The sequence below is a fragment of the Takifugu rubripes genome, chromosome 5 (assembly GCF_901000725.2).
Source record: "Takifugu rubripes chromosome 5, fTakRub1.2, whole genome shotgun sequence".
NCBI lineage: Eukaryota > Metazoa > Chordata > Actinopteri > Tetraodontiformes > Tetraodontidae > Takifugu > Takifugu rubripes.
The window spans coordinates 6546874-6570557 of NC_042289.1; the positions used below are offsets into that span (position 1 = coordinate 6546874).

General features: G+C 48.6%; 1 protein-coding gene across 1 annotated transcript in view; it reads left to right on the top strand.

The window, feature by feature from the left end:
• Positions 1 to 18916, top strand: part of LOC101067096 (voltage-dependent T-type calcium channel subunit alpha-1I-like) — an 82920-nt gene extending 64004 nt beyond the window's left edge. The window contains exons 19-37 of the mRNA XM_029836341.1: positions 38 to 161; positions 315 to 383; positions 1016 to 1194; positions 1283 to 1409; positions 1633 to 1758; positions 1851 to 1940; positions 2026 to 2218; positions 2417 to 2568; positions 3184 to 3293; positions 6023 to 6156; positions 6352 to 6422; positions 7964 to 8042; positions 8446 to 8567; positions 9924 to 10328; positions 12430 to 12576; positions 14371 to 14508; positions 15174 to 15378; positions 15612 to 15757; positions 15894 to 18916. Coding sequence (XP_029692201.1) covers positions 38 to 161; positions 315 to 383; positions 1016 to 1194; positions 1283 to 1409; positions 1633 to 1758; positions 1851 to 1940; positions 2026 to 2218; positions 2417 to 2568; positions 3184 to 3293; positions 6023 to 6156; positions 6352 to 6422; positions 7964 to 8042; positions 8446 to 8567; positions 9924 to 10328; positions 12430 to 12576; positions 14371 to 14508; positions 15174 to 15378; positions 15612 to 15757; positions 15894 to 16622 — 3346 coding nt within the window. The 3' untranslated portion in view covers positions 16623 to 18916. The remainder of the gene's footprint in view (positions 1 to 37; positions 162 to 314; positions 384 to 1015; positions 1195 to 1282; positions 1410 to 1632; positions 1759 to 1850; positions 1941 to 2025; positions 2219 to 2416; positions 2569 to 3183; positions 3294 to 6022; positions 6157 to 6351; positions 6423 to 7963; positions 8043 to 8445; positions 8568 to 9923; positions 10329 to 12429; positions 12577 to 14370; positions 14509 to 15173; positions 15379 to 15611; positions 15758 to 15893) is intronic.
• The last annotated feature ends 4768 nt before the right edge of the window (positions 18917 to 23684 follow it).

The window sequence follows — 23684 nt, forward strand, 5'->3', positions numbered from 1 at the left end:
TTTTGTTCGTCGATGTTCTGATCTCCTCCACCTGCAGGTTCCGCCAGATGTGCCAGTCCATCATAGCCCATAAGCTCTTTGACTACGTGGTGCTGGTCTTCATCTTCTCCAACTGCATCACAGTGGCTCTGGAGAGGCCCAAGATTCTGCAGGGCAGTCTGGTAAATCCATCTGAACCACTCATTGCACACCTGCACAAGACAGTTTATTAATGTTTTCTGCAATTCAGCGTTTTCCAATTTGGGATTTACTGTCATAAACAGGGCTCCCTTCTCTTGCTAACCCCCCGTGCCTGCTTTCCTTTCTCTGCCCAGGAAAGAGTCTTCCTCACTGTCTCCAACTACATCTTTACTGCCATTTTTGTGGGTGAAATGACGCTCAAGGTAACAATTTGCAGTCGGTCTCTTCTTTATTACGGATGAACGCTGCGATGCAGCTGCATTTATGTCTCCCTGTTCGTTTCCCCGCACATTGTTCTGACTGTCCAGCCTCTCCCTTCACCTTTATTAGAGCGGCTGTGTGTGTGTGTGTGTGTGTGTGTGTGTGTGTGTGTGTGTGTGTGTGTGTGTGTGTGTGTTGGTCTGTCTTAGCCCTATTCAGAGATATTTGCATGTGAGTCCGTTTGTCTGTCGCCACTTAGGTATACTGTAAGTGTTTTATGTTCATTTAACATCCTGGCATTTGGAGCCTCAGCTTATCATTGAGCGTATTGATGTTACCCACACACACACATACACACACACACACCTTCTGATATTTGGCAAACATCTTCAAATGTCAACTGCAGAACTTTACAACCTTAAATCCAGTTGCATATTTATTTCCATCAAAGCGGGGCCATTTTAGCTGCACAGTCCCCACAGTTCTAAAGACCCTGACACGGAGGGCTCAGTTCTTCTAGAGTTCCACTGTTAGACAAGACAGAAAAGCTTTAATATTGGGGGGATGTTGCAGGTAATGGAGGGTGTTGGGGGTAAACCCGCCCGTCCTCTGAGACCTCCCCTCTCGTGTTCAGGTTGTCTCCATGGGCCTCTACATGGGCGAACAGGCCTACCTGAGGAGCAGCTGGAACGTTCTGGATGGCTTCCTGGTCTTTGTGTCTTTAGTTGACATTGTCGTGTCCATGGCGGGCGGGGCCAAGATCCTTGGGGTGCTCCGGGTGCTCCGACTGCTCAGAACTCTGCGCCCGCTGAGGTACGTTCTCAGCCTGCTGGGTTCTTAAACCGTTTCACCTTTTTTGAAACTGAGCTGACATTCGTTTGGTTTGACCGTGCGGAACCAGAGTGATCAGCCGGGCTCCAGGTCTGAAGCTGGTGGTGGAGACCCTCATCACCTCCCTCAAACCCATCGGCAACATTGTCCTCATCTGCTGCGCCTTCTTCATCATCTTCGGCATCCTCGGGGTGCAGGTGAGCAAAGAGAAATGCCCAAAAATGACTCTCCCGCTACCGTTCTCCCTTTTCTGACAGTTTTCCTCTGTTGGAGGAGGATCTTCCACCTCGTTGTTTATTTATTTACTCCCAGACAGTTTCTCGTCTCGCGCGAGGGTGCTTTAAAGGCTCATTTCTCTGTTTTTAATTAAATAGCCGGCCATCCTCAAACGTTTTGCTCTAATTGTTCCTCTACTGGCAGTTGTTCAAAGGCAAGTTTTTCTACTGCCTCGGTCCCGATGTCAAAAATATCACCAACAAATCGGACTGTCTGCAAGCCAACTACAAGTGGGTCCATCATAAGTACAACTTTGACAACCTGGGACAGGTTGGTGTTTGCGTGTGTGTGTGTGTGTGTGTGTCGTCTGCTGAGCTGTGTGTGGGTTTTTTGCCTCATGCTTGTGTTCTGGTGGAATTCAGGCTCTGATGTCACTATTCGTACTGGCCTCCAAGGACGGCTGGGTCAACATCATGTACCACGGCCTGGATGCTGTGGCTGTGGACCAGCAGGTACCCAAAGTGCTGCGCCTTGTTTGTACAGCTGGAATTTTCAAGCTAGCTAAGAGTTCTTCTGGTTCCTTTCCTTCCGTGTCAGCCGGTGACCAACAACAACCCCTGGATGCTGCTCTACTTCATCTCCTTCCTCCTCATCGTCAGCTTCTTCGTCCTCAACATGTTTGTGGGCGTGGTGGTGGAGAACTTCCACAAGTGCCGGCAGCACCAGGAGGTGGAGGAGGCCAAGAGGCGTGAGGAGAAGCGGCAGCGGCGCATGGAAAAGAAGAGGAGAAGTAAGAGCGAGGGCGGCCGCGTCAGATAGCATAGTGAGATTCAGGAAGTGATGAACCTCAAACAGGTGACCAGCGAGACTTTCTGGGGTTCACGACGCTTCTTGACTCATCACAATGACTCAAAGGAACATCCTGGAATTATGTTTTAAACTTATATGCAATATTTGTTCATTTCGTTTGCGTTCTTTTTAACGACAGAAGCCCAAAAGATGCCCTACTACGCCAGCTACGGCCACGTGCGCTCAATGATCCACACGCTGTGCACCAACCACTACCTGGACCTCATCATCACCTTCATCATCGCCATTAATGTCATCACCATGTCCTTAGAGCACTTCAACCAGCCTCATGTAAGATGTGTGTGTCTGTGTGTGTGTGGGTGTGGGTGGGTGGGAGTGTGTGTGTGTGTGTGTAGGTGTGGGGGTGGGGGTGTGGGGGTGTGTGTGTGGGTGTGTGTGTGTGTGGGTGTGGGTGTGGGTGGGTGTGTGTGTGTGTGTGTGTGGGTGTGGGTGTGGGTGGGTGTGTGTGTGGGTGTGTGTGTGGGTGTGGGTGGGTGGGTGTGTGGGTGTGTGTGTGTGTGTGGGTGTGGGTGGGTGGGTGGGGGTGTGTGTTGACTCTACTGGCAAAGTGAGGCCACCATCAAAGGACTGTTTGAAGGTTAAGACATGTTTTAAGATTGAGGTTAAAATTGGGGTCACGTTATGGCTATCGCTATGGTTACGGTTAGGGAGTTAGCTGGGATGGTTAGGGTTAGAGTGAGGAGCTGGGTAATGCATTATATCAGTGAACGTCCTCACAAAGACATAAACATGAGGATGAAATAGAAGATGCTCGGTTGTCTCTGGTGTGTGTTTTTATGGGAGTGGGTGCAGTTTTACTGTTTCCCTCACACACACACACACACACACACACGCGCACACACACACACACACACACAGCTCCCTCTTTTAACATTCTCTTTTCAGTCCCTGGATCTCGTCCTCAAGTACTGCAACTATTTTTTCACCTCCACGTTCGTGCTGGAATCCATACTCAAACTCATCGCCTTCGGTTTCCGACGCTTCTTCAAAGACAGGTACGGAGTGTGTTTGTGTCGTGTGTTTGGGCCGATGCGATGCTGCTTCAGGTTCCTGCGCTGCTGGAGAGGCTCCATCAGGAAGCACAACACACACTGTGCAGGCTGCAATAAGCCGGCCCTGTGGGGTTGTTCATCAGTTATTACAGTGCTACGAAACTAGCTTTTTATGCTAAAACACAGTAAAACAGCACCACCTTATATTTATATTATGTGAAAATGAAATATTCCTGCTTCCATCTGTTCTCTCAACGTGCACTATAATCTCAGAAATTAGCGTATAATATAAATAGCGGCCCAGTAAACAGTTATTTCGCTTAGATTGGCTGTAGCGTTCGCTTTGATCATTAGAAACGGAGCGAGGGATAAGACAGATGACGATACAGAGGATTAAGAAATATATTCGCGGTGTTAAGCTGCTATCGCGTCAACGAGCCACCGTTTTCAGGCACACATCATCCCTCTGTTTAGCTTCTGCGAAGCGTAAATAGAAAATATGGTTATTGACACACAAGGTCTGCGGTTCGATTGTGCTTTGGCCGACGAGGTGCAGCCTCCAAACAACCGAAGAACTTCCAACGCACTTTGCTAATTGGCATCGATTGGCGAGCATTTAATGTCTGTGGGAATAAGAAAAGTCAAACTGTTAAAGGTCCAAGATGGGAGATTTGGAATAATTGGCTGTCGAATGGCAAAAGGATCTTTTTGTTCCTCGCCAGCCACCGTAGGCGCTTTTATGGGCTTAAAACAGACGCCTTTCCAGTTCCTTCCTCTGATGCTGCTGAATCCAACATGCATTCAGCTGTCTGGAAGATTTTTACAAGTTTTTACAGGCAAATCAGACAGTAAATCCCATTCAACGCAACTTTATTGACACAGCGTCGGTGACAATCAGACAGGAGAGGGAGGCCGCGACAGACACGTGCGTTTTGTTCATCACAGAAGCTCTTCTGGTCCGTCTAAATCGGACACCGTCCTCTCTCTTTGACCTCCCTGAGGGGCGCGCCCCTCGCCCACGTGCACTCACTCCAAAGCCCGACCGGCTGACTTCTCACCCACCCAGACGTGCACAATGAGCAGGCTGCTGTCTTTCCCTCTCTGAAGGATGTGAAATGAGTAATTAGAGGCAGGAGCAGATTTAGCCGCTTGTTTTACACTGATGGCAGTTTAATGTCGCTGACCTATTTTAGCTTTAGCGAAGATAGAGAGACATAGTTAGAGAGAGAGAGAGAGAGAGAGAGAGAGAGAGAGAGAGAGAGAGAGAGAGAGAGAGAGAGAGATGATATACGGGAGAGGAAGCTCGGTTGATCAAAGACCTAAAGAGGAGGACAAAGGAGTGATGGAAGGAGGACGAGATGGGTGGATATGAAGATCATTTATCAGGCGCTAATCAGCCGGTACTTGGTCCGCTTTTATCTGGCGTCAGCAGCAGCCGTGCGCGGTCCGGGGTGACGGAGTTCGAGTTCAGCACGTGGCGTCCCCCCTCCCAATGGCGCCCTTTCACTCGCATTGATGGCTTTGATGTGGTGACACCACAGAGGCGGCTGATCAACGAGCGGCGGCCCTCTCGTTCCCAACGTCCTCGGTGTTGGTATTTTCATGCAAATCAAATTAAGAAGGGAATGGAAGCAGATCCGTCCGTCCCGTGAGCCCGTATGGATTTTAACAATTAAAATGTTCATGCGGAAAACTTCAGTGTTTCAGTGTGTACGAGTATGAATAATATCATATAGTGGCCTAAGCATGGATGTGTAATCACATTAGCATCCTCAGCATGTGCTTTAGCTCATTTAGCATAAAACGCTATCAACTTTGACATTCATTAGCACCCCTTCCAGCTATAAACATCACGTTTTTAAGTATAAAACAGAATTTGAAATTCCAGTACCAATGTATCTGCATCAAACATCTGGACCGGAAACATCTGGACGGCTTCACCATGCAGAAAAATTCAATTTCCATGAAAGCCCACTGGCTGAGGGCAGGGATTCAGCTCCCCCTCTGGATAAATGAGATCTCCCATGTCCCCCGGGGAGCCACCACCAAAACGATCTAACTCCATCGTTGCCCTTGAGCCAGGCGTCTGTAGGGTTCTCCCGGCTTCGAGCGGACACCCCGGCGTATCCGTCTCATTTCGGTAAACATCTGCTTCCCATCTGTTTTTAAGCTGGGAGAAGAAATCACCTGACGGGCATTTTGCTGCACATGATGAATTTATTTAGGGCTTTGTGGGGGGGTGCTCTGCTGCACACGCATCAAGTAAAGGAGTCAGGAGCAGCGGCGGCTGACAGTGGCGCCCCTGGTCCTGACAGGCTGTTGGTACCGGTGGGATGCATCAGATATAAACGATCGTTAACATCTTATCACAGAAGTGTATACTTGACAGCGATGCTAACATCTGTTCGCTAGCTTTGGTGATATTACAGGACAGCTGATAATGCACAGATTAGTGTAACTCAATCTCAACCTGCACAGAGAGGTGGCTAGCATTTTTAGCTGCTCGCTAATACTAAGCTGTGCAGCTAGCTGTGAGGCTTTAAGGCTAGGGGCATAGGTGGATATTTACTTACAGGCGCTACTACAGCACCGGCAGAGCAGAATGATTTATCTGTGAAGAATTATAATCCCAGATTCATCAGTAGGATGAGGTCGCCCAGTGCTGAGCAGCCATCGCGCGGCAGCTGGCGCGGCGCCGCACCTTCAGCCACACCAGTGTGTGTTTGTTGTAGGTGGAACCAGCTGGACCTGGCCATCGTGCTCCTGTCCGTGATGGGCATCACCCTGGAGGAGATTGAGATCAGCGCCGCCCTCCCCATCAACCCCACCATCATTCGGATTATGAGGGTGCTGAGAATCGCCCGAGGTACTTCAATCCCTCCCCATAACGAGCTAACGCCGCGGCTACTGCAGGTTCTGCTCCAGACACCAGCGAAGCCCTTCGGTTCAGGATTCTGAATCGTCTTGCTCGGTTACAAACTGACCTCTGGGTGATTCAATCTTTCACTGAACCGGAGGGACGCACTTGAAACGTCTCCTTCTCTGTCTCTCGATCACGCAGTGTTGAAGCTCCTGAAGATGGCGACGGGGATGCGAGCCCTGCTGGATACGGTGGTTCAAGCCCTGCCTCAGGTAAACACTCACCCGTCCTTTACACTCTCCCAGAGAGGAACCTCGAGCCCCGCTCGGTCCACAGCCACATTAGCACGAGTCCTGCTCTTTTTTTGTCGTGTTACAGGCACTTCCTCCAGGTGGGTGAGTCATCTGTGCCACAGCGTGTTAGCCTGGCACGTGCACACGCCGTGTTGTCTTGTTTTCACTCTCAGCACAGTTGAGAGTAGCCAGACTCCCGCTGCCGCCACAGTGGGCTCCAAACAGCGGGGGCTTCTTAAAACAGCCCGCAGTTCCTTTGATGGTGAAATATTTTTGTTTGTTTGTTTGTTTGTTTTATAGGCAGTCAAAAGCGGACTCCCCGAGTTAATTCGGGTTTATGCTTGAATTGAGCGTGAACGCTAAGCTAATAGCGGTGTGTGAGTGTTTATGAATCAATAACGGTTGTGTAAACATGCAGTGATTGTTTTTAACGCTGAATTTAAAGCCCTCTGCAACGGCTGCAGGGTCCTTTTTTCACTAGTCTGACAGGTTTTTGCGTGTATTTAAAGTCTCATAGTAGCTAACAAGCTTAGCTTTGCATTAAAAGATAATATCTTGCTAATCTTTATCGATGATAGTGTCTGCTCACTGTCAGAGATTCCTGCCAAACAATTCTCAGCTTTGAGGCAGAATTTTTTTGCGGATTTTGCTCCCAAACTGGAGCTTTGTCAGTGTTAGCATTCTGGACAGAGGTTCAGCGCCAGACGGCTGCCTTATTTTTGGACACAGTCCACAAACACACACTGTCTGACCTCCCGACCATCTGCTGAGACGGAGCAAACACAGGGAGGCAGATAGCGCGGCAACGGGCAGCGAGCTGAGGCGCGGGAGAACAGGTTCCTTATCTTTCTTTTCTATCGATCCCTCACTCATTAAGGCCGAGCCCTTTGCTCCGTCCCGAGAGCTCCACAGGAGGTAATTAAAACCGAGGCTAATTAAACCGTTCTTACGGGGGCCGTGCGTGCAGTCGCGTAAGGTAGAACCCGTCTGAACCCATCAGACCCGTCAGACCCGTCAGAACCCATCAGAACCGTCTGTGAATGATGACGCTCATTTCTACACCTTCAAAGGAGGCTTAAGTGGACTCACCTATATTTTCCTTTTCTTCAGCTCCTTAAGCTTCCTTAAGTTTTTTTTTTCTCGTGACTGACTTGATTCTAATTTATAGAGAGTAAATTCTTTGTGTGTTTCCAACCTTTTCAGGGTGATCAGCACATTACAGGTGCAACCTGTCGTGGCTAGTGGCGACACTTACACTGCCACCTACAGGCGGCTCTTGTAACTTCTGAAGGTTGTCGCATGGAACGGTGGTGAAGTTGTGTGACGGCGTGTGTGTGCGTGTGTGTGTGGACTCACTGGGCATCTTGAGAGGTTTAAGATAAGAGTCAGCAATAATATCAACCCAAATTTATTTTTATCTGTGACAACGGTGGATTCCGGAGCTTTTTTGAGGGCCGTTTTTGTACAGTTTTCACCGAGTTTTCACACTAACGGCGTCACGCCCCTCGTGTGTTTTGCAGGTGGGTAACCTGGGCCTGCTCTTTATGCTGCTGTTCTTCATCTACGCCGCCTTAGGAGTGGAACTCTTCGGAGAACTCGGTAAGTGCTCAGACAGCTGTTTACATGTAGAGGACCCGGCAGTTGGGTCACGTAGGGGTCAAAGTTGGTGTGAGAGAACTAAACAAAACACTGCAGAAGAACGTGCTGCACCATCAAATGAGATTCCGCTCTTAGGATACGGAACACCTCGTTCACCGCTAGCTTCCACGCTACAGCAGGTGAGGCCCAGTGGCACCACTGCTTCATCTGTTAGAACCGGGACGGAGGAGAGATCCGGGCTCAGCCTGTCTGAGATGAGGCCGGAGGGCGTCCTCGTCTCATCTGATCCGCCTGTTCTGGACAAGCGACACGATAGCTGCAGATTGCGTTGACGATTTCTCCCCCGTTCCCTTTATGTCCTCCTCTCACCCCCCCCCCTTCTCTCCTCCCCCCTCGACCCCAGTTTGCAACGCTGACTACCCCTGTGAGGGTATGAGTCGTCACGCCACCTTCGAAAACTTCGGCATGGCCTTCCTAACCTTGTTTCAAGTCTCCACGGGCGACAACTGGAACGGCATCATGAAGGTAGGGAGCGCTCCGGATCCTCACACATGAGGCCAGATGGATCCTCTTAACACTGATGAAACCGGAATTCTGCTGGCTCAGCAGACATCCTGGCCGGTTGGCACTGGGACGGCTGCGTCTCATTGCACGTGCACTAAACACCCCCCCCAAGCACAGATCTTTCACTTTGGCTCTGAATGCTGCTGCTGCTAGGTGAGGGATGGGGGCTGCACCGGTGCGTGTCGGCTCTGGACCATTAAACGCACCCTGGATGAAGGCGGCAGGGATCGTAGTGGGCCGGGAAGCCAAGCAGCAGACCACAGCTGCCTCAAACTCTCACATAAATCACTGCTTCTTTTTTAGCTTTCTTATTACCGATGAGAGAAGTTGACCTGCTCGGCAGGTAAGACTGAGGGCTAATTAGCCAGGGAGCGATGGTATAGAAAATGGGAAATAATGAGGGAGGAGAAGGCAGAACGGGAGGCACAGGCACTGGTGGAGATGTGGGGGGAGAAAATAAGTGCCCAGTTATTATCCTTCCTCCTCTCCATACAGCAAAACTGAAAACAGGAGAGAGGAAGGAGATATGGTTGAAATATGTGAAGAGATGAGAGAGAAGGGGGGGGGCAGAGGTGTTGTGTGAAGAAGCCCAGTCTGTAAATGTCCCGACAAATTAGGTCGGAAAGAGCGGCTTCAGCTCTGAGGGCTAGAGGAGGTGCAGGCGGTCACAGCCGGGGTGGCGGCGCCGTCCTCTTCCTCCAGACAACACTTGTCACTTCTGCTTCGGCTCCAGCTGAACTCCACCGTGCTGCTCGTCCACGATGGCCGGCGGCAGGAAAATATCAAACACGGATAACCGGAGAGGACGCGAGCACACGCAGCAGAGCCCTGGAAGGGCTTAAATTATGAGCGTTTTATTATGATGTCGTGGCTCAGAAACAATGAAGAGTTTGGTGACAAAATATTATCAAACTAATATAAAAAAAACCTGTTAAAATGTAACCAGCTGCCAAGTATCACATCACCTTCAGCTGCTTTAGCTTTAGCTCAAGCTAGAGTGGAAACCTTCATATAAGCCAGTGTTTAAAAGCTCTCATAATAAACTGTGTTTTTATAGTTCTAACCTCAGTATCCTGTTGATTCCTTTGCATAAAATAAGATATTTATATCAAAAATGACACACGGGTGCAGGGATTTAGCTGCAACATGTTTCTGGGGATGCCCTAAATGGACAAACCACCAAGTTTAAGACCTCTTCAGCTCTAAGTCCTGGAGCTGAGGGCTGTTTTTGAGGTCTTGAATAAATAAAAATGTCTGTTTACTTGCACAACCCTCCGTTTGACCTTGTGACCCTTTGTCCCCCCCCCCCCCCCCCAGGATACGTTGCGCGAGTGCCCACCCGACCACAACACCGAGGTGGACTATAACTGCAACCCGAGCCTCCAGTTCATCTCGCCCATGTACTTCGTTTCCTTCGTGCTCACGGCGCAGTTTGTCCTCATCAACGTGGTGGTGGCGGTGCTGATGAAGCACCTCGACGACTCCAACAAGGAGGCCCAGGAGGAGGCGGAGATGGATGCAGAGATTGAGCTGGAGCTGGCCCAGGGCACCCTCTGTTGCATGGGCGCCCCCGGCTGCGGGGGTGCGAGGGCGGACAAAGGCGCCGGGGGCGCGGCGGCCATGGCGGAGAGGGGAGTTTCCAGAAGAGAGAAGGGCGACGGAGTGAGGGCGAGTCAGCGGCCAACAGCCCCGCCGCAGCCGGGAGTGTACTCGCCGTCACAAGTGAGTGTGTGTTTGTGTGTGCGTGTGTGTGTGTGTGTGTCTGGCAGATGGGCCTGGCAGGAATATTAAAATTCCTTAGTGGGTCCAGCGGTGTTTTACTGCAGCCCATCCTCCGAGCAGGAATCAGCTTTATAAATCAGCAGGAAAATCTCTTTGTTATGTCTGGAAATGCGTCTGGGCGACACGAAACGTGTGATTTTGCACAATCCCAGCAGCCACTGGGTAACGAAGCGTTCGGAGCAGGATGCACTGCTGTTCAACGCTGTAGCGCAGAAAAAGTCCAAATTCCATCCACTCACCAGCGGGGAGATAACAAAAATAAACCGAAAATTCAACATAAAGGATAAAAAACAGAATTATTGGACACTGTAAACATGGCCTTAAGAACACTTTATTGTTGTTGTTGTTGTTTTGGAACGTGAACGACGTATCTGATCATTAGCATAATAAGTTTAGCACCACATTTGCAGTAGCTCAGGGGCTCCTCAGGGAGCCTCCCTGGGCATCAAAACCTTCCTCCTTTGGTTTTTAGTCATTCTTAAGAAGGTTTCAGTCCTTTTAGGCTTTATAAAGTGAAACTTTGTGTGCTGGCGACCTGTTGGCAGGCTACATTTGACCGCCGCTGCCCGCAGGAGTCTGAGAGCTGACGCTAGCAGGAGGCGTCAGCGCGGAGACGCGTGTGACGGTGACTCAGCAGCCATTAGACGTCTCACCTGAGCAGAGTCGGCTGCATTAAGCCATTTTTAGCCCCGGCTGGTTGACAGACAGAAGCACGATGCAGAAACAGATAGAATGTAGCTCATTCTATGATGGCGTCAGCTAAAATGGCCCCAGCTCCTCTGGGAGTGGAGGGGTCCCAGGGAGAGAGCAGGTCTGGAGGTACAACAGCTGACACTGACAGTCAGGGAGGCTCAGTAATTAATTCTCCCTCCCTGTCTCTCGCCCCCCCCCTGCTCCCTGTGGACAGGCCCTGTTGTTGTCCACTAATAGAGTCATTAATGGAGGCCAACATTCAGGCCACCGCCGTCAGTCCAGCACGCTTTTTCCTCCAGGCTGTGCACCAGCAGACTGAGGTACCTGAGGACTGACTGGGCGAGCCTGTGCTGCAGCCCCTCGGCTGACAGACGCCTTCGCCGCCGGCACGTCTGCGCCGCAGCGCGGCACCGGCGCAACACGTCCTGGTCTATTTATATCTGCGGGAGTACAGTCGCGTGGCTGATGAGCTCCTCGCCCCCTCGTTCTCAACATCACCAGCAGTTGAGCGATCGTATCGGAGCAGCCTGAGTCAGACGTGTGTTTGCGTAACAGATCTAAGAGTGGACCTATGAACCGTGTGTGTGTGGGGGGGGGGGGCCTTGTTCCACCGCATCTTTATCTATCAGTGTGTCTGTGTTTGTGCGTGTTGTTATAAATAACAACAACAATAACAGAGGTGTTATAAATGTTCCATTGGCTCCCCCAGTAGTTCCCCATGTCCAGTATTTCCTTTTTTAGCTTCCCCTCTTTCTGCCTGAGTGGGTTTCTTCGGTAAATCGGCTCTGGCAAATGAGATTGGAGCAGGGAGGGATCAGTCCGGTCAAAGAAAAAGCCTTTCTCGATTGGGTCCAAATTGCCTTAAACCCAATAACGCTCCGAGCGCCCAGGAAATGCCTGAATCTCCAATTGATTCAACAGCATATTGAGTATCTTAATTGAGGTGATTTATCAAACGTAACGGCGCCACTATAACTGCTTTAAGGCTTTCCAGGGGAAACTATGTGTATTTTTTGGTTAATTAGGGTTTGCAGTTATTTTATCGGGGAGGTTGTTTTTCCGAAATGGAAGGAGATTTATTCCCACGGGCTTTGATAAGTAGGTGAGGTGGGTTTGTCCCGGTTTATTGGTCTGACACTAAATTCCCGTCCACAGGCGAATGCATGAGAACACGTGACTCTTTACCTTGCCCAGTTCTATTACCCGATCACGAGCCTCTGCCTTTTCCCTGCGTGTTCCATGTCTCTGCATGTCCGCATGTGCACATGTCTGCGCCTGCGTGCGACTCCTTTGCCGGCCTGCGTCCCGTGTGCGTACGTGTCCTGGTGCGTGTGTACGTGTGTTCCAGGAGAGTCAGTGGCTGGACAGTGTGTCCCTCCTGATCCAGGACACGCTGGAGGGGGAGATGCTGATGATCGACAACCTCTCCGGCTCTGTTTTCCACCACTACTCGTCTCCGCCCATCTGCAAAGACTGCAAGGGCCACCTGCAAGAGGTACCCCCCCCCCCCCCCCAAACATTATTACGAAGGGCCGAGGACGGTTCACAAAAGAAACAGAGCTGCAGATGTCTGCCCTTTCTCAGTGACGTTGCTTTCAGTCTGTTCGTAAATGTGAACTTACAACTGCTTACAAGGCATAAACAATTGTATTTATTCTACTCGGGAATTCATTTCATCCCTTGTGTTCCGATGGAGTCTAGTTTGGCAACGTAATACTCTACCCTGTGCACAGATCAGGGCAGCAGGCATGCCGATTTGCATGTACTCATGGACAGACACACACGCAGGGCTTCATTCATCGCATAAAGAGTCTCCAACGGGAGATTCTTCAAGCCACTGGACGGCAGAATTACGCTTCAGCTCCAGAGGGGAAACCAGCCCTTTACTGAGCATAACGGCGGAGTCCCGCGTGAGCGGAAATGATGATTAATGAGGCCCAGCGCATGCACACATACAGTACCAGAGTACATCCCCGCAGCGCACGCATGCTCGCTCCTTGGGTTTGCATTTTGAGGACTTTTGCACGGTGGACCCGATTCTGCGTGAACCTTGGAACGCCGAGGTGCTGCTGGTCTACAAGAACTGTAGTCTCCACTTTTCTGCTGTCAATTCTGCTCCCCACCTCCCTACAGAGGCTGTCAAACCATCTCTCTTCCCTCATTTTACATGTTTCCTTGCTCTGTCTGTCAACTGCTCTGCTGTATTTGACTCAATTTATCTCTTATCTGTCATGCCTGTGTGTGTGTGTCTGTGTGTGTGTGTGTGTGTCTGTGTGTGTGTGTGTGTGCGTGTGTGTGTGTGTGGGAAAGAGTGGAGTATTTGTCCAGTTGCTGAATGGGAGTCTCAGGTCAAAGCTTGAGACTCGTTACTGAAGATCTCTGCACAGAACATGTCGCCCCTCTTTGTCGTCGACTGTTTGTCTCATTGTAGCTGTTACAAAACGAGCTGCGTGTCCACGCCTGGGAAAAAGCCGGCGCATTAGACAGCATTTGCACCTGTAGGCTAAGCTGTCTGACTCTAGCATGTTTAGCTTGAATATTATCTTCACAACACTGATTTTGCTGCTTAGACTCCAGCATTAAATAAAACAACTCCGGCTGCAGTGAACACCTGTTCTTCCACCTGTCCCTGAAGGCAAAACCCTGGCACACTGGCGCAGGGATGCTCGTGTTTTCCTTGCCTTCTGATAGCTGTTCCAGCCTGCAACTTGCAGAGAGCTGAACACTGAGACGTGGAAGTGCTGCAAATACTGTACGGTACCTTCACACGGTAGCAGAGCGGTCTTAATGAAACAGGGCCTCAACAAGCTGCCCCTGCCCCTTTCTTCATGCTCAGGGGGTCAAGGAATGTTCATTTATTGATGCATATCAAAGATTAATCCCTCTTATGGACCTCATTGTCCTTCTAACCCGCAGGCTTCTTTTATTTTCTGCATCACAGCAGCACCCAGAACCTCTGAAATTTTTTGAGTGTTTGCTGGTTGTTCTGCAGAAAGAACCAAGAAAATCTAATATGAAACTAATTCGGGGTAAACAATATATATATATTGGGGCTAAGGTCTCGATTTGATGCGACAAAGGTAGCTGGAGCAAACGGGTAGTAGCAGCTGAAATGAGTGTCCTCACACCTCAGTTCATTCAGCGATGTTAATCTTTTAGCGATGATGTATGACAGCGAATCGCTCGCTAATGAGAGAATTCCCTGCAGGATGTCTGCAGCGACCGCCACCCCCCTGTCTCTTACTTTCTAGTTTTGAGGCATCGTTAAATAGATGAAACCTTTTTGCAGCAGATCAGGATGGCAGAGATTGAGCAGGCATCGCTGAGGTCAGAGCAGCTATCGGACAAGTCCTCTTCCCCCGCCCTGCCGGACGACCTCAGTCTGGACGAACATACCGCCTTTCGGCTGCTAACGCAAGAGGCCACGGTGAGTAATACTGTTATTACAAGTGGGATGGGCTCCAGAATACGGATGCACTTTGGGCTCCAAATCTTTCTCATTTTTGGGTAGCGCTTAGAAATATCTATGAAGAATCCACCTGCCACTTAGTTGCTATCAAAGTGACTCATGCGGCCCCTCTCTTCCTCTTGATTTAATCTTTTCAGTCTCAATTCTTGTCTGGTAATTCAAGAACTTTTCAGACCGTCTGTCATCATCCACTTTCACCTGTCCTCTGTAATGGGATATCATCTTGAAGAAGCTGGACCTGTGTCACTAAAAGAGCTGCTGCTTATTAGAGGAGAGAGAAAAGGCAGGGAGGGCTGAGTGGGGGTTACAGTTCTTAGAGGGATGATACATTAAAGCTGCCTTATCACCTCGCAGCACACGCCAGTGGGCATTCATCCAGGTTTCTATAAGGTCACTGAAATAAGGATACTGTAACGAGAGGGGGAAGATACACCGCAGTTCACATTCAAGTAGGTTAAAAACAAAGATAGGACATTAAAGATGGAAAGAGGAGAAGCAGCACTGAGAATGTTGATGGTTTTGATTCAGCTCTGGACAGAAAGCCCCCTTCAGAGCGGTTTTCTTTCTTGTTAAAAAAAGAAAGGAATTGCCCTTCATTGTTGAATTGTCTATTCCTCTTCCAGGAAAGATGCAGCAGTGACTCCCACGGCTCTGCAGATGCTGGAGGTGTAGGAGGTCACCAGACTCAGACTGTGGTCCAGACACAGGTGCAGGGGTCACACCCACCCTGCCCTGCCATCAGCCCCGGCGTCGAGATAAAGAGTGCCCTGCAGGAACTGGAGAAGCACTCCCATCACTTACGTTTGTATTCACCTCACTGTAGCCCTGGTGAGTAAAACAGATGATCTGAACTACTGACAGGCCAACTGTGTGTAGACCGAGTGGTACATTTCTGAGAGTTATTCCAAAATCTTAATCCCAATTTTCGAGACCACGCAGCCATAACTGCCCACAGCAGAAGGAACTATTGGGGTGGTGCTGCAAAGGTTGCTCTCCCCCCAAGATGGTGTTTCAAATACCAACAACCAGTATCATTTCTACTCTTCTACGTTTCCCTGCAGAGTTCTTCCACCCTGCACGTGCTGCAATCCCCGCACCCCCCCGCAGTAGGAGCCTGCGGTTGACACGGGGTCTGAGACTAACCTCTCCAGCTTCCTGGGCTTCGCTACAGTCCCCAGGAGCTCATAGCAAAATGCTGTGTACACAGGTATGGAATGAAGACGTGAGAAGTGAGACAGAAAATAGAGACAATGATGGTTGCAAGGCTCTTTATTCACTATAAAGGCAAGAGAATGTGCATTTATGGACTTTATTTTCTGACCCAACTCCACACCATGTTTCAGTTCCCGTCCCATAGTGACTCATCGCTTGCAACTGGCAGCTCTGAGGGCAGTCTGCAGACCACCTTGGAAGAAGGACTCAGCTTCAGTGTCTCCCCACCACAGAACCTGCAATTTCCTTTGCCCGCAGTTCCATTACCACTTGTGTGCCCTCTGCAGCTACCGGAGGACAGCACAACCTTTTCCTCGCCAGTACAGATCCTTAGGCCCAGGCTCAACCCTTCATCTTCCCGTACCCTCCGAGCCACCATAGGTCACCAGCGCAGCCAGAGCAGTGGCCGAGGAAGCACCAGCCCGGGGTACACCCGCGATGACTCTATTGACCCATCAGACGAGGATCTGGGCATAGTCATCGGATCGTCAATTGGAGGTTGTGGATCTAGTCAAGCAGGCAATAGTGAACACTTGTCAGAGACGATGAGCAGCTTATCGTTGACATCACTGTTGTCACCAAACTCCCTGGTGTCTTCAGGAAGTGCAGTAAAGAAGTGCAACAGCACAGGTAGCCTGGAACAAGGCGGAATGCTGCTGGCATCCCGGGGAAGGGAGGGCCGCCGGGAGATTCTAGGCCTAAAACTTAGAGACTCCCAAGGTTTCTTGGCCAATCCTTGGACGGGGATACACACGGATGCAAGAAGAGGAAAGGGAAGAGGAGAATTGGGAGATGGGGGGAAAGGATGGGCTAAGAGCTCGAGCCAAACCACATTAGGGCCTTGTCGAGAGAATAGATGAAGCTTAATGTTTACCCTTTATATGTCTTTCCATTATTTGGATCAAGCCCATCACCGCTCCTCTCCATCTCTCTGCATCCACCAGTGAGAGAGAGGCTTAACACATGATATATTCCAAAACCATCATTGTGCCCATCCACCCCTGTTTTTAACACGACTAGCAGACCTTTGTGTTGCTGCCTTGGTCTTGGTTGTAGCCTACTGGTAAGTTCTGTTGCGAAGTTCATCGGATGAAGGTCGAAGAACCTCAAAAAGTTCTGCTCCGAAACCTAAAGGATACTCAACTTTGAGGAGGTGCCTCGACCTGGATTACCTTCCTCTTTGTCAGTCTGGGTTTGTTGAGAGAGGCGAGCCGGCGTTCCTGCCAACGGAGACCACAGCGTGTCGAAGAAAGAGAGGAGGCTGAGCAGAGTTCATATCAACGTGGAAGAAACACTGAGGAAGGTCCTTGTTTGGCTGGACAAGCACGCAAACAGATCTATCGTCCGTTTGGCAGGGCAGAAAGAAAAGCGCAGGTCCTACTCACGCTGGCATTGGACCCTTATTGAGTCTAGTCAAATTTAAACCAGAATGGGAGACACACATCATTGTGTGGAAGCACAGCGCTTCTGGGTTTGAGGGCATGAATGCAATTCTTCTCATCACTTCACCGTACCTTCTGTATTTTTGAGACAGGAGACTGGTATTGACTGATGAAACCTTTGTGCCTCTGTCAACTTAGTGGTGACTGGCAGTGGAAAATGAAAGAAATTGACGGAGTGCAGAGGCAGAACTGTGCATGGAGTGACTCGTGAAATTGGTTATTTTCCTTTCTATTTCCCGTGTCTTGTATTCAATCAAAAATTGGTATATATCAACAAAAAAAAAAAAAAAAAAAGGTTTGAATGAACGCACGTTTTGACAAAGCTTTAGATGCCATCAAAAAGAAAGAGGAATGGTGTCGCGGTGAGTCTGGGGAGAAGTGAGGGAAGTAAAACTCTAAGCACATTCCTTTTGACTCTACTTCCTTGCATCGTGCCGAAGATGTGAGAGGAATGGACAAACCCCAAGAGTTGCGATGGACCTTGACTGCATGATGGAATGGCATTAAACAGAGATTTTTTTTAAATCAATATTCAGAAGTGTATCAGATGTCATGTCAGTCGATGATGATGTAATTTCTACACCACTATTTTTGTAGACAAGAGAATAGGCACGTCTAAGTTTTGCCCTTATTTGTCGCTGTTTAATTGAACTTGTACGATCTCTTTGACTTGTTGTCTGGGACTTTTTGTCTGCCAGTGGCTTCCATTTTTCTAACAGGCTTTTTTTACCCAAAAAAAAGTGTGGCCATTGTATTAAACAACAAGCAAATTTTTTTAAAGAGTTTCAAACTTACGAGCGCTGACGTGGTTGTTCCCTCTGGCACATATCTCTTTGGGAATGCCTGATCCCTGTGCGTTCCTCTTGTTATTCCCTATTTTTAATGTTCCGGGGAACATCCAGGCATGGGAACAGCCATATTCACTCAGCACGTAAGCATCACTTTGGCTCATGGACGCTTCCTTTTTGCACAGAGGAAACAGTTTACTTTTATCTTCCTGCTGACAACCATGACTGGCTTCATCCATCTATGTGAGAGCTTTAATTTGACCTGTAGCTCATGGACGCATTCCTCAAGCATGGATTTGGGAATGCGGTGCGGTATGCCTATTTATGAAATGAGACCCTGATGCATTTTCTGGTGCCCACCTCTCTACATGGTACAGGATGTTGTAGCAATGCTGTCATATAGTTTGAGCTCAAAAGCTGACAATGAAACAAAGAACCTACATTTGCATCTTTTAATGCAAAGTTATTTATTTTTTTGACTTTTGATTAATAACGCCATCATCCAAAAAGGAGATGCTCATTATTTCTAAGCCTGATCCCTCGAGGTGTATCGACTGTTGTATCCATCTTTCCCTTCTTTATTTCTCAAAAAGATTGAGGCGTCGTCAGAACTTTTGAGGGGTCGCTCTCTGTTTTGATCATGCAAAATCACTTTGATGACTATGTTTTACCGCACGTTGGGGGATGGCAAAGACTGCGTGTGTGTGTTTATGAAGCGATTGCCTTTTCCTGAAGATGTCGGCCTGATTACCTGAGAACAAGAAGAAGAAGAGGGGAAATGTGAAGAAACCAAGGGCTGTTTTAGCTTCGGAGACCTTGTGTAGATGAACATGGCATCAAAGGTTCGAGCCTGACTACACAGCAATAAATGTTCTATGTGTGTGCCCCGAGTAAACGATGTCAAGAGTTTGATCTCTTGGAACACAAAAGTATTTGTTGCTGTTTCTGCGATCCGGTTAGACAGCCATGTTCGCCTCCGAGTTTTAATTAAAATAGATTTTTAGGAAATGATACAAAATCTAGCTGTAAAGGTGTGCTCATTCTAAAGCCACGTTTACATGACAACAAAAGTTTTTGGGTTGTTTTTTTTTGCGTTTTCAAAAGCACTCTGTGGTCACACGAGAAATGGTGTGAAAACGATGCTCACCCAGATCCACGATAACAACTGAAAACACTGTAGAGAGCATGCCGGGCCAGTAGGTGGCGATGTGCAGCAGAAAGATTGTGATGAGGAATATAACAAATGCGTCTCCAATGGTCAGAGTACTGACAGCAAATCCACCTTTTTTGGAGGCGCGATAACAAACCTAGCACAGTTAGCACAGCTAGCAGCATACATGTTGCTTGGTCATCAACTCCAGCTGTTGTTCCTGCATGTGCGCGCTACCATTATCTGAAAGAGTAATGCACGTGCCCCACGCTTCACCGGTTTCACTGTAAACGCCGCTCCCTACTGACGCGGAGACATTTTAAAAACTTTTCGGCAACAAAAGTGAATCAGTTCCAGAAGTTGCTGATTCGGACACGCTGGGCCCCTTTCTCGTGTAAACAGAACACAAAGAAAACCTTGTCGTCATGTAAACGGATGCTGAAAGGGAATTGGGGGTGGGGAAATGCTCCAAATGGTCACCCACAAACGTGGGATCCACCAGCCAGGTAACCAATGTGTGGAATGCTGTTGAACATCGGAGAATAACGATTTTAGCATTCAACCTGTTGATGAACAGAGGAGCCAAGGTTGCAAAGTTGGTTTCAATCAAGGTTCTCTAGAATTTGTGGGACGGAGTCATACATCATCGGGGGCCTCACCAATAATTCGATCAACTGATCATTTGGGAATTCAGACAGGAATTCTGGAACGCACCAACAGCACCCGAAACTGCTTCCTCCGGTTGGACAACAGTCAGGCTACTATCACCTATTGAAAAAAAGTCCAAGAGCATCAGCCAGAATGCAGAAAAGCAGCGGTGGCTTTCTGACCATCCCCTCATCTGCCCACTCTCAAGCTGAGCTCATCTGACAGTCATGGCATTTGACCCTGCGGTCGTTTATTATTGGCACCCAAAGAGACTATACCTGTGTCTGAGGAGCGTTTTCTTTGTAGCCAGAATGATGGAGGGCCTGGATACGATCGAGACAGTTTTCCTTACAAATGTATGAATTTACCTTCTGTCCAGTCTAAACAAAGCTTACTAATGTACATATTTGTACTGTACCTGCATATGTACTTTGTCGCTACGGCTATCGTGATATCATTAGTATGTATTTTAAAAGGAGTCGTCATCTCAGTGTCTCCCAGACATTCATAGATACATATCACACAATATCACACTGTTTACATTAACACACTCAAATGATTGTTGCTCAGGAAGTGGATCAGAACAGCCCAACCTGTCAGAGCGGATGTGCAGAGTTGGTGTAGGAACCAGAGACGCTGCCGACAGCCTGTCATCGCCAGCCTTGCCCAGCGGAGCTGCTGGTGCGAGAGAGCGCATTAGGCATGCATGCTGAACTCTGAAGTGTTGTTTACCCCGCAACATCTCTCCAACCATCCAGTCCTCCGACTCCACCTCACCTGACCTCTCGAAACCAGCTCTCCCCTGTAGGCCCGCATCCTTCAAATGTCACGGCAGGAGGGTGGAGGTGTGTGCGTGGAGTGTTAAGTGTATGCAACTGGAGACAAGAGCCTGCTGGGGCCAACATGTCGCCGCCTCGGCTGACTGCAAGGGTCCAAACTTGTGAACGGCGGGGGTATTAGTTCCGCTCCAAAGGTTATTTTCTGTGAGGCTCCTTTAACGTTTTCCTCTTTTTCGGTCAAATATTTATGACGTTGTGTTGTAAACTACGGCCAAAGAAGAAGCCTTACCTCAGAAACACATCTGATAGAGGTGGGAACAGCTCCGACCAACTTCTGGCAACTTGTTTTCATCAGCGTTTCGTTCCCTCCCCCATTTTCTTTCTGTGGGATCGTAGATTCAAAAGGTAAATGAGGAGTTTGTCTTTAGTTTGCTGCCACCTAATTAGTCCGTAAGTGTCTGATGTGTGCTGGTGTGATCTGGTTGCTACCTGCGCAGGGACATTAAAAGGCTGCTAGCTAGCCGCGGAGTTTCTGACTGAAGTTCCGTTGACTCCTGTGGGTTCTGCCATCTTTGTTTCACTTGGATTTAATCCTGATGCAGTTTTATAGGATTGTGTTTGAAACATCGCATTAACCTTCAGTTTTATTGATTCTGGCAGAGCGTTGCCCAGCCCATATTCTTTCCAGCTCTTTCTTTTTTCCCATTCTGTCTCTCCCACAGGTTCAAGGAAATAAATGTTTTTTTAGAATTATGGCTGCCACATATTTATAATTTGCAGTCACGTAAATCACAGTGTACCTGGACCTACTCTGATTTAAAAATTAGAAAATGTGCCGAACCGCTTTCAGCAGGCACCTTTATTTTCACTGGAAACAAAAAAGAAAGAAAGTCGTCAGGAAACTGAAAAATCAGCCACTGGCATGAAAGCAGAGTGGAGCTAAAATGAGCGGCGACAGCGGCGCTAACAGCTGTCACAGCTTTAGTTGTGTTTGGAAGAGTGCGAAAAACTGCAGAAAGAGAGGTAGTTAAAGGACAAAAGCTGCTTGGGAAGGGATACGTTTCTGCCATTGGTGCCATTTTATCTCAGAAAGGACTGAAACTAAACTTGAATCAGTCGGGAGCTGTTTAGTACCATTGAGACGGAGCGGCTTCCTTCAGTTTCCTCCCACTTCAGAAGCCTGGACGTCAGGTCCATTGGAGTCTAAGTTTCTGCCAGGTGTGACTGGAGACCTGCCTGGGGCCCGGCCATCTTCCCAGACTCTTGCTGTGTCCTCATTATTCAAAATAACAGTTGTGTTGCCTCTTCTTCCTGTGTGCATGCTGCCCCCTACTGTTCTGGAGTCTGAACACACCAGAGGCGCCAACGAGAAAGAGGAGCGAGGCTCCATCTCTCTGTTCCATTCCAAGTATTTTACACTCCACTATTAAAGATACTCTACAGATTGACAGATACTTTCTCTCTTTTCGCTGTTGGGGATCCTCCATCCCTGCCTGCATGTCTCGCCCTGGAGTCCACGATACGGTCGAGAGGTGCCGACAACTCCCAGGACGCTTCTTCTTGACAGCTGGCAGGAGCTGGTTTCCACACACACCGTTGGTCTGTGTGTGTCTGTGACTCCGAGGATACCAGACAGCGGGCTACGCCGCGTCTTCTCCACTCTTACCGGTAATTGTTGGAATTAATTGCCGATTTTCACTCCCGTTTACCGAGCAGAAATGAGGAGGGATTAAGAATAGATGGAACCCTCTGAAGGAGTCACACGAGGTCGCTGCTTACGCAACGTTGCTGATTTCATAACTCGTTTTTTCACCGTCCCAAAGTTTGTCCTCCAAGTCAGGAAGTGTTCAGAGCAACAAAGGCAGCAGTTGGATATTTCATTACAGCGACCTTGTAAATTCCCCCTCCCCCACACTTCAAAGCCCGTGTAGATGAAAGTTATTGTGCATACTGTCAGATCTTGGGTTCCATCACGGATGGCTCTTTTACGATCTCCAGTTTTTGGTGCTGGAAATATCTAAAATGTCCTTTATTGGGTTGAGTTGTGTTTGGTGGCGTCACCACATGCTGCTGCGCACCTGTCGGTGAAGTATTTGCACGTGACCGTGCGTCTTGGTGGAGGCTCTTTGTGTTAAGAGCTTTTGGCTGTAGGCTCCTCGTGCGTGTTGTGCTTGAGAGAGCGCCAGCTCAAACTCACAAACCGGCTGGAATTCGATATTATGCACGACATTATCCAAGGTTGCGGCGAAGGACGGACGAGCAGGACACTCATGAATTTCAGATGATGTAAACCTCCCTGAGTTTATCCTCGTCTGTCAGGGATTTAATCAGAAGCAGGACTGATGAGCTCAGAGTTCTGCTGTTCTGCAGAGCCTCCTTCACATGTGATCAGATCTGCTGTTTCAGACCTGAAATCTACAAATACAATAATTTGTAAATGATGTATTCATGTTGCAGCCACCCATCAAAAACCTGCAGCGTGAGCACCTTTCAACAATCCTCCTGCTGACATTATGCTATTAACAATTTATAGGTCTTTGATGCAGAGTCCTGTAGTAGCTCATCTTATAAACTCTAATTTTATATAGCAGGTAACAGCTGCTAGTAGCTGTAACCACCTGGGAATGGAGGGTTGGGGAGGGGCAGAAACAGATACATACATCATAGATGCAAATAGGAAACCTATAGAAGAGATAGGATTTTGTATTAACACATCTAGATCACTATTAAGCCGCAGTGTCTTTTATTTTGAAAGGGAATGATAATACATAAGTGCAACACCCTGAGCCCCGGCTCACTATTTGATTCTATTTGCTCTAATCTGTAGCTCATTGTATGTGACAGTGCATCTTATAAACAGCCTATAAACAGCTACTTTCCTTCCAAAGGTTTATATACGGAGACTTCATCGGAGATTTTCCTCCAATCACCACCGCCTCATATTCATCACTGCAATTAGGTGCTCTGCTGAGCATGCAGACACACACTGAGCCCCTGTTTCTCTTCCACTGAAGAGCCTGACAGCCCTGTTTACCTGTAGCCTGCTGTGTGTGTGTGTGTGTGTGTGTGTGTGTGTGTGTGTGTGTGTGTGTGTGTGTGTGTATAAGTCAAAAGA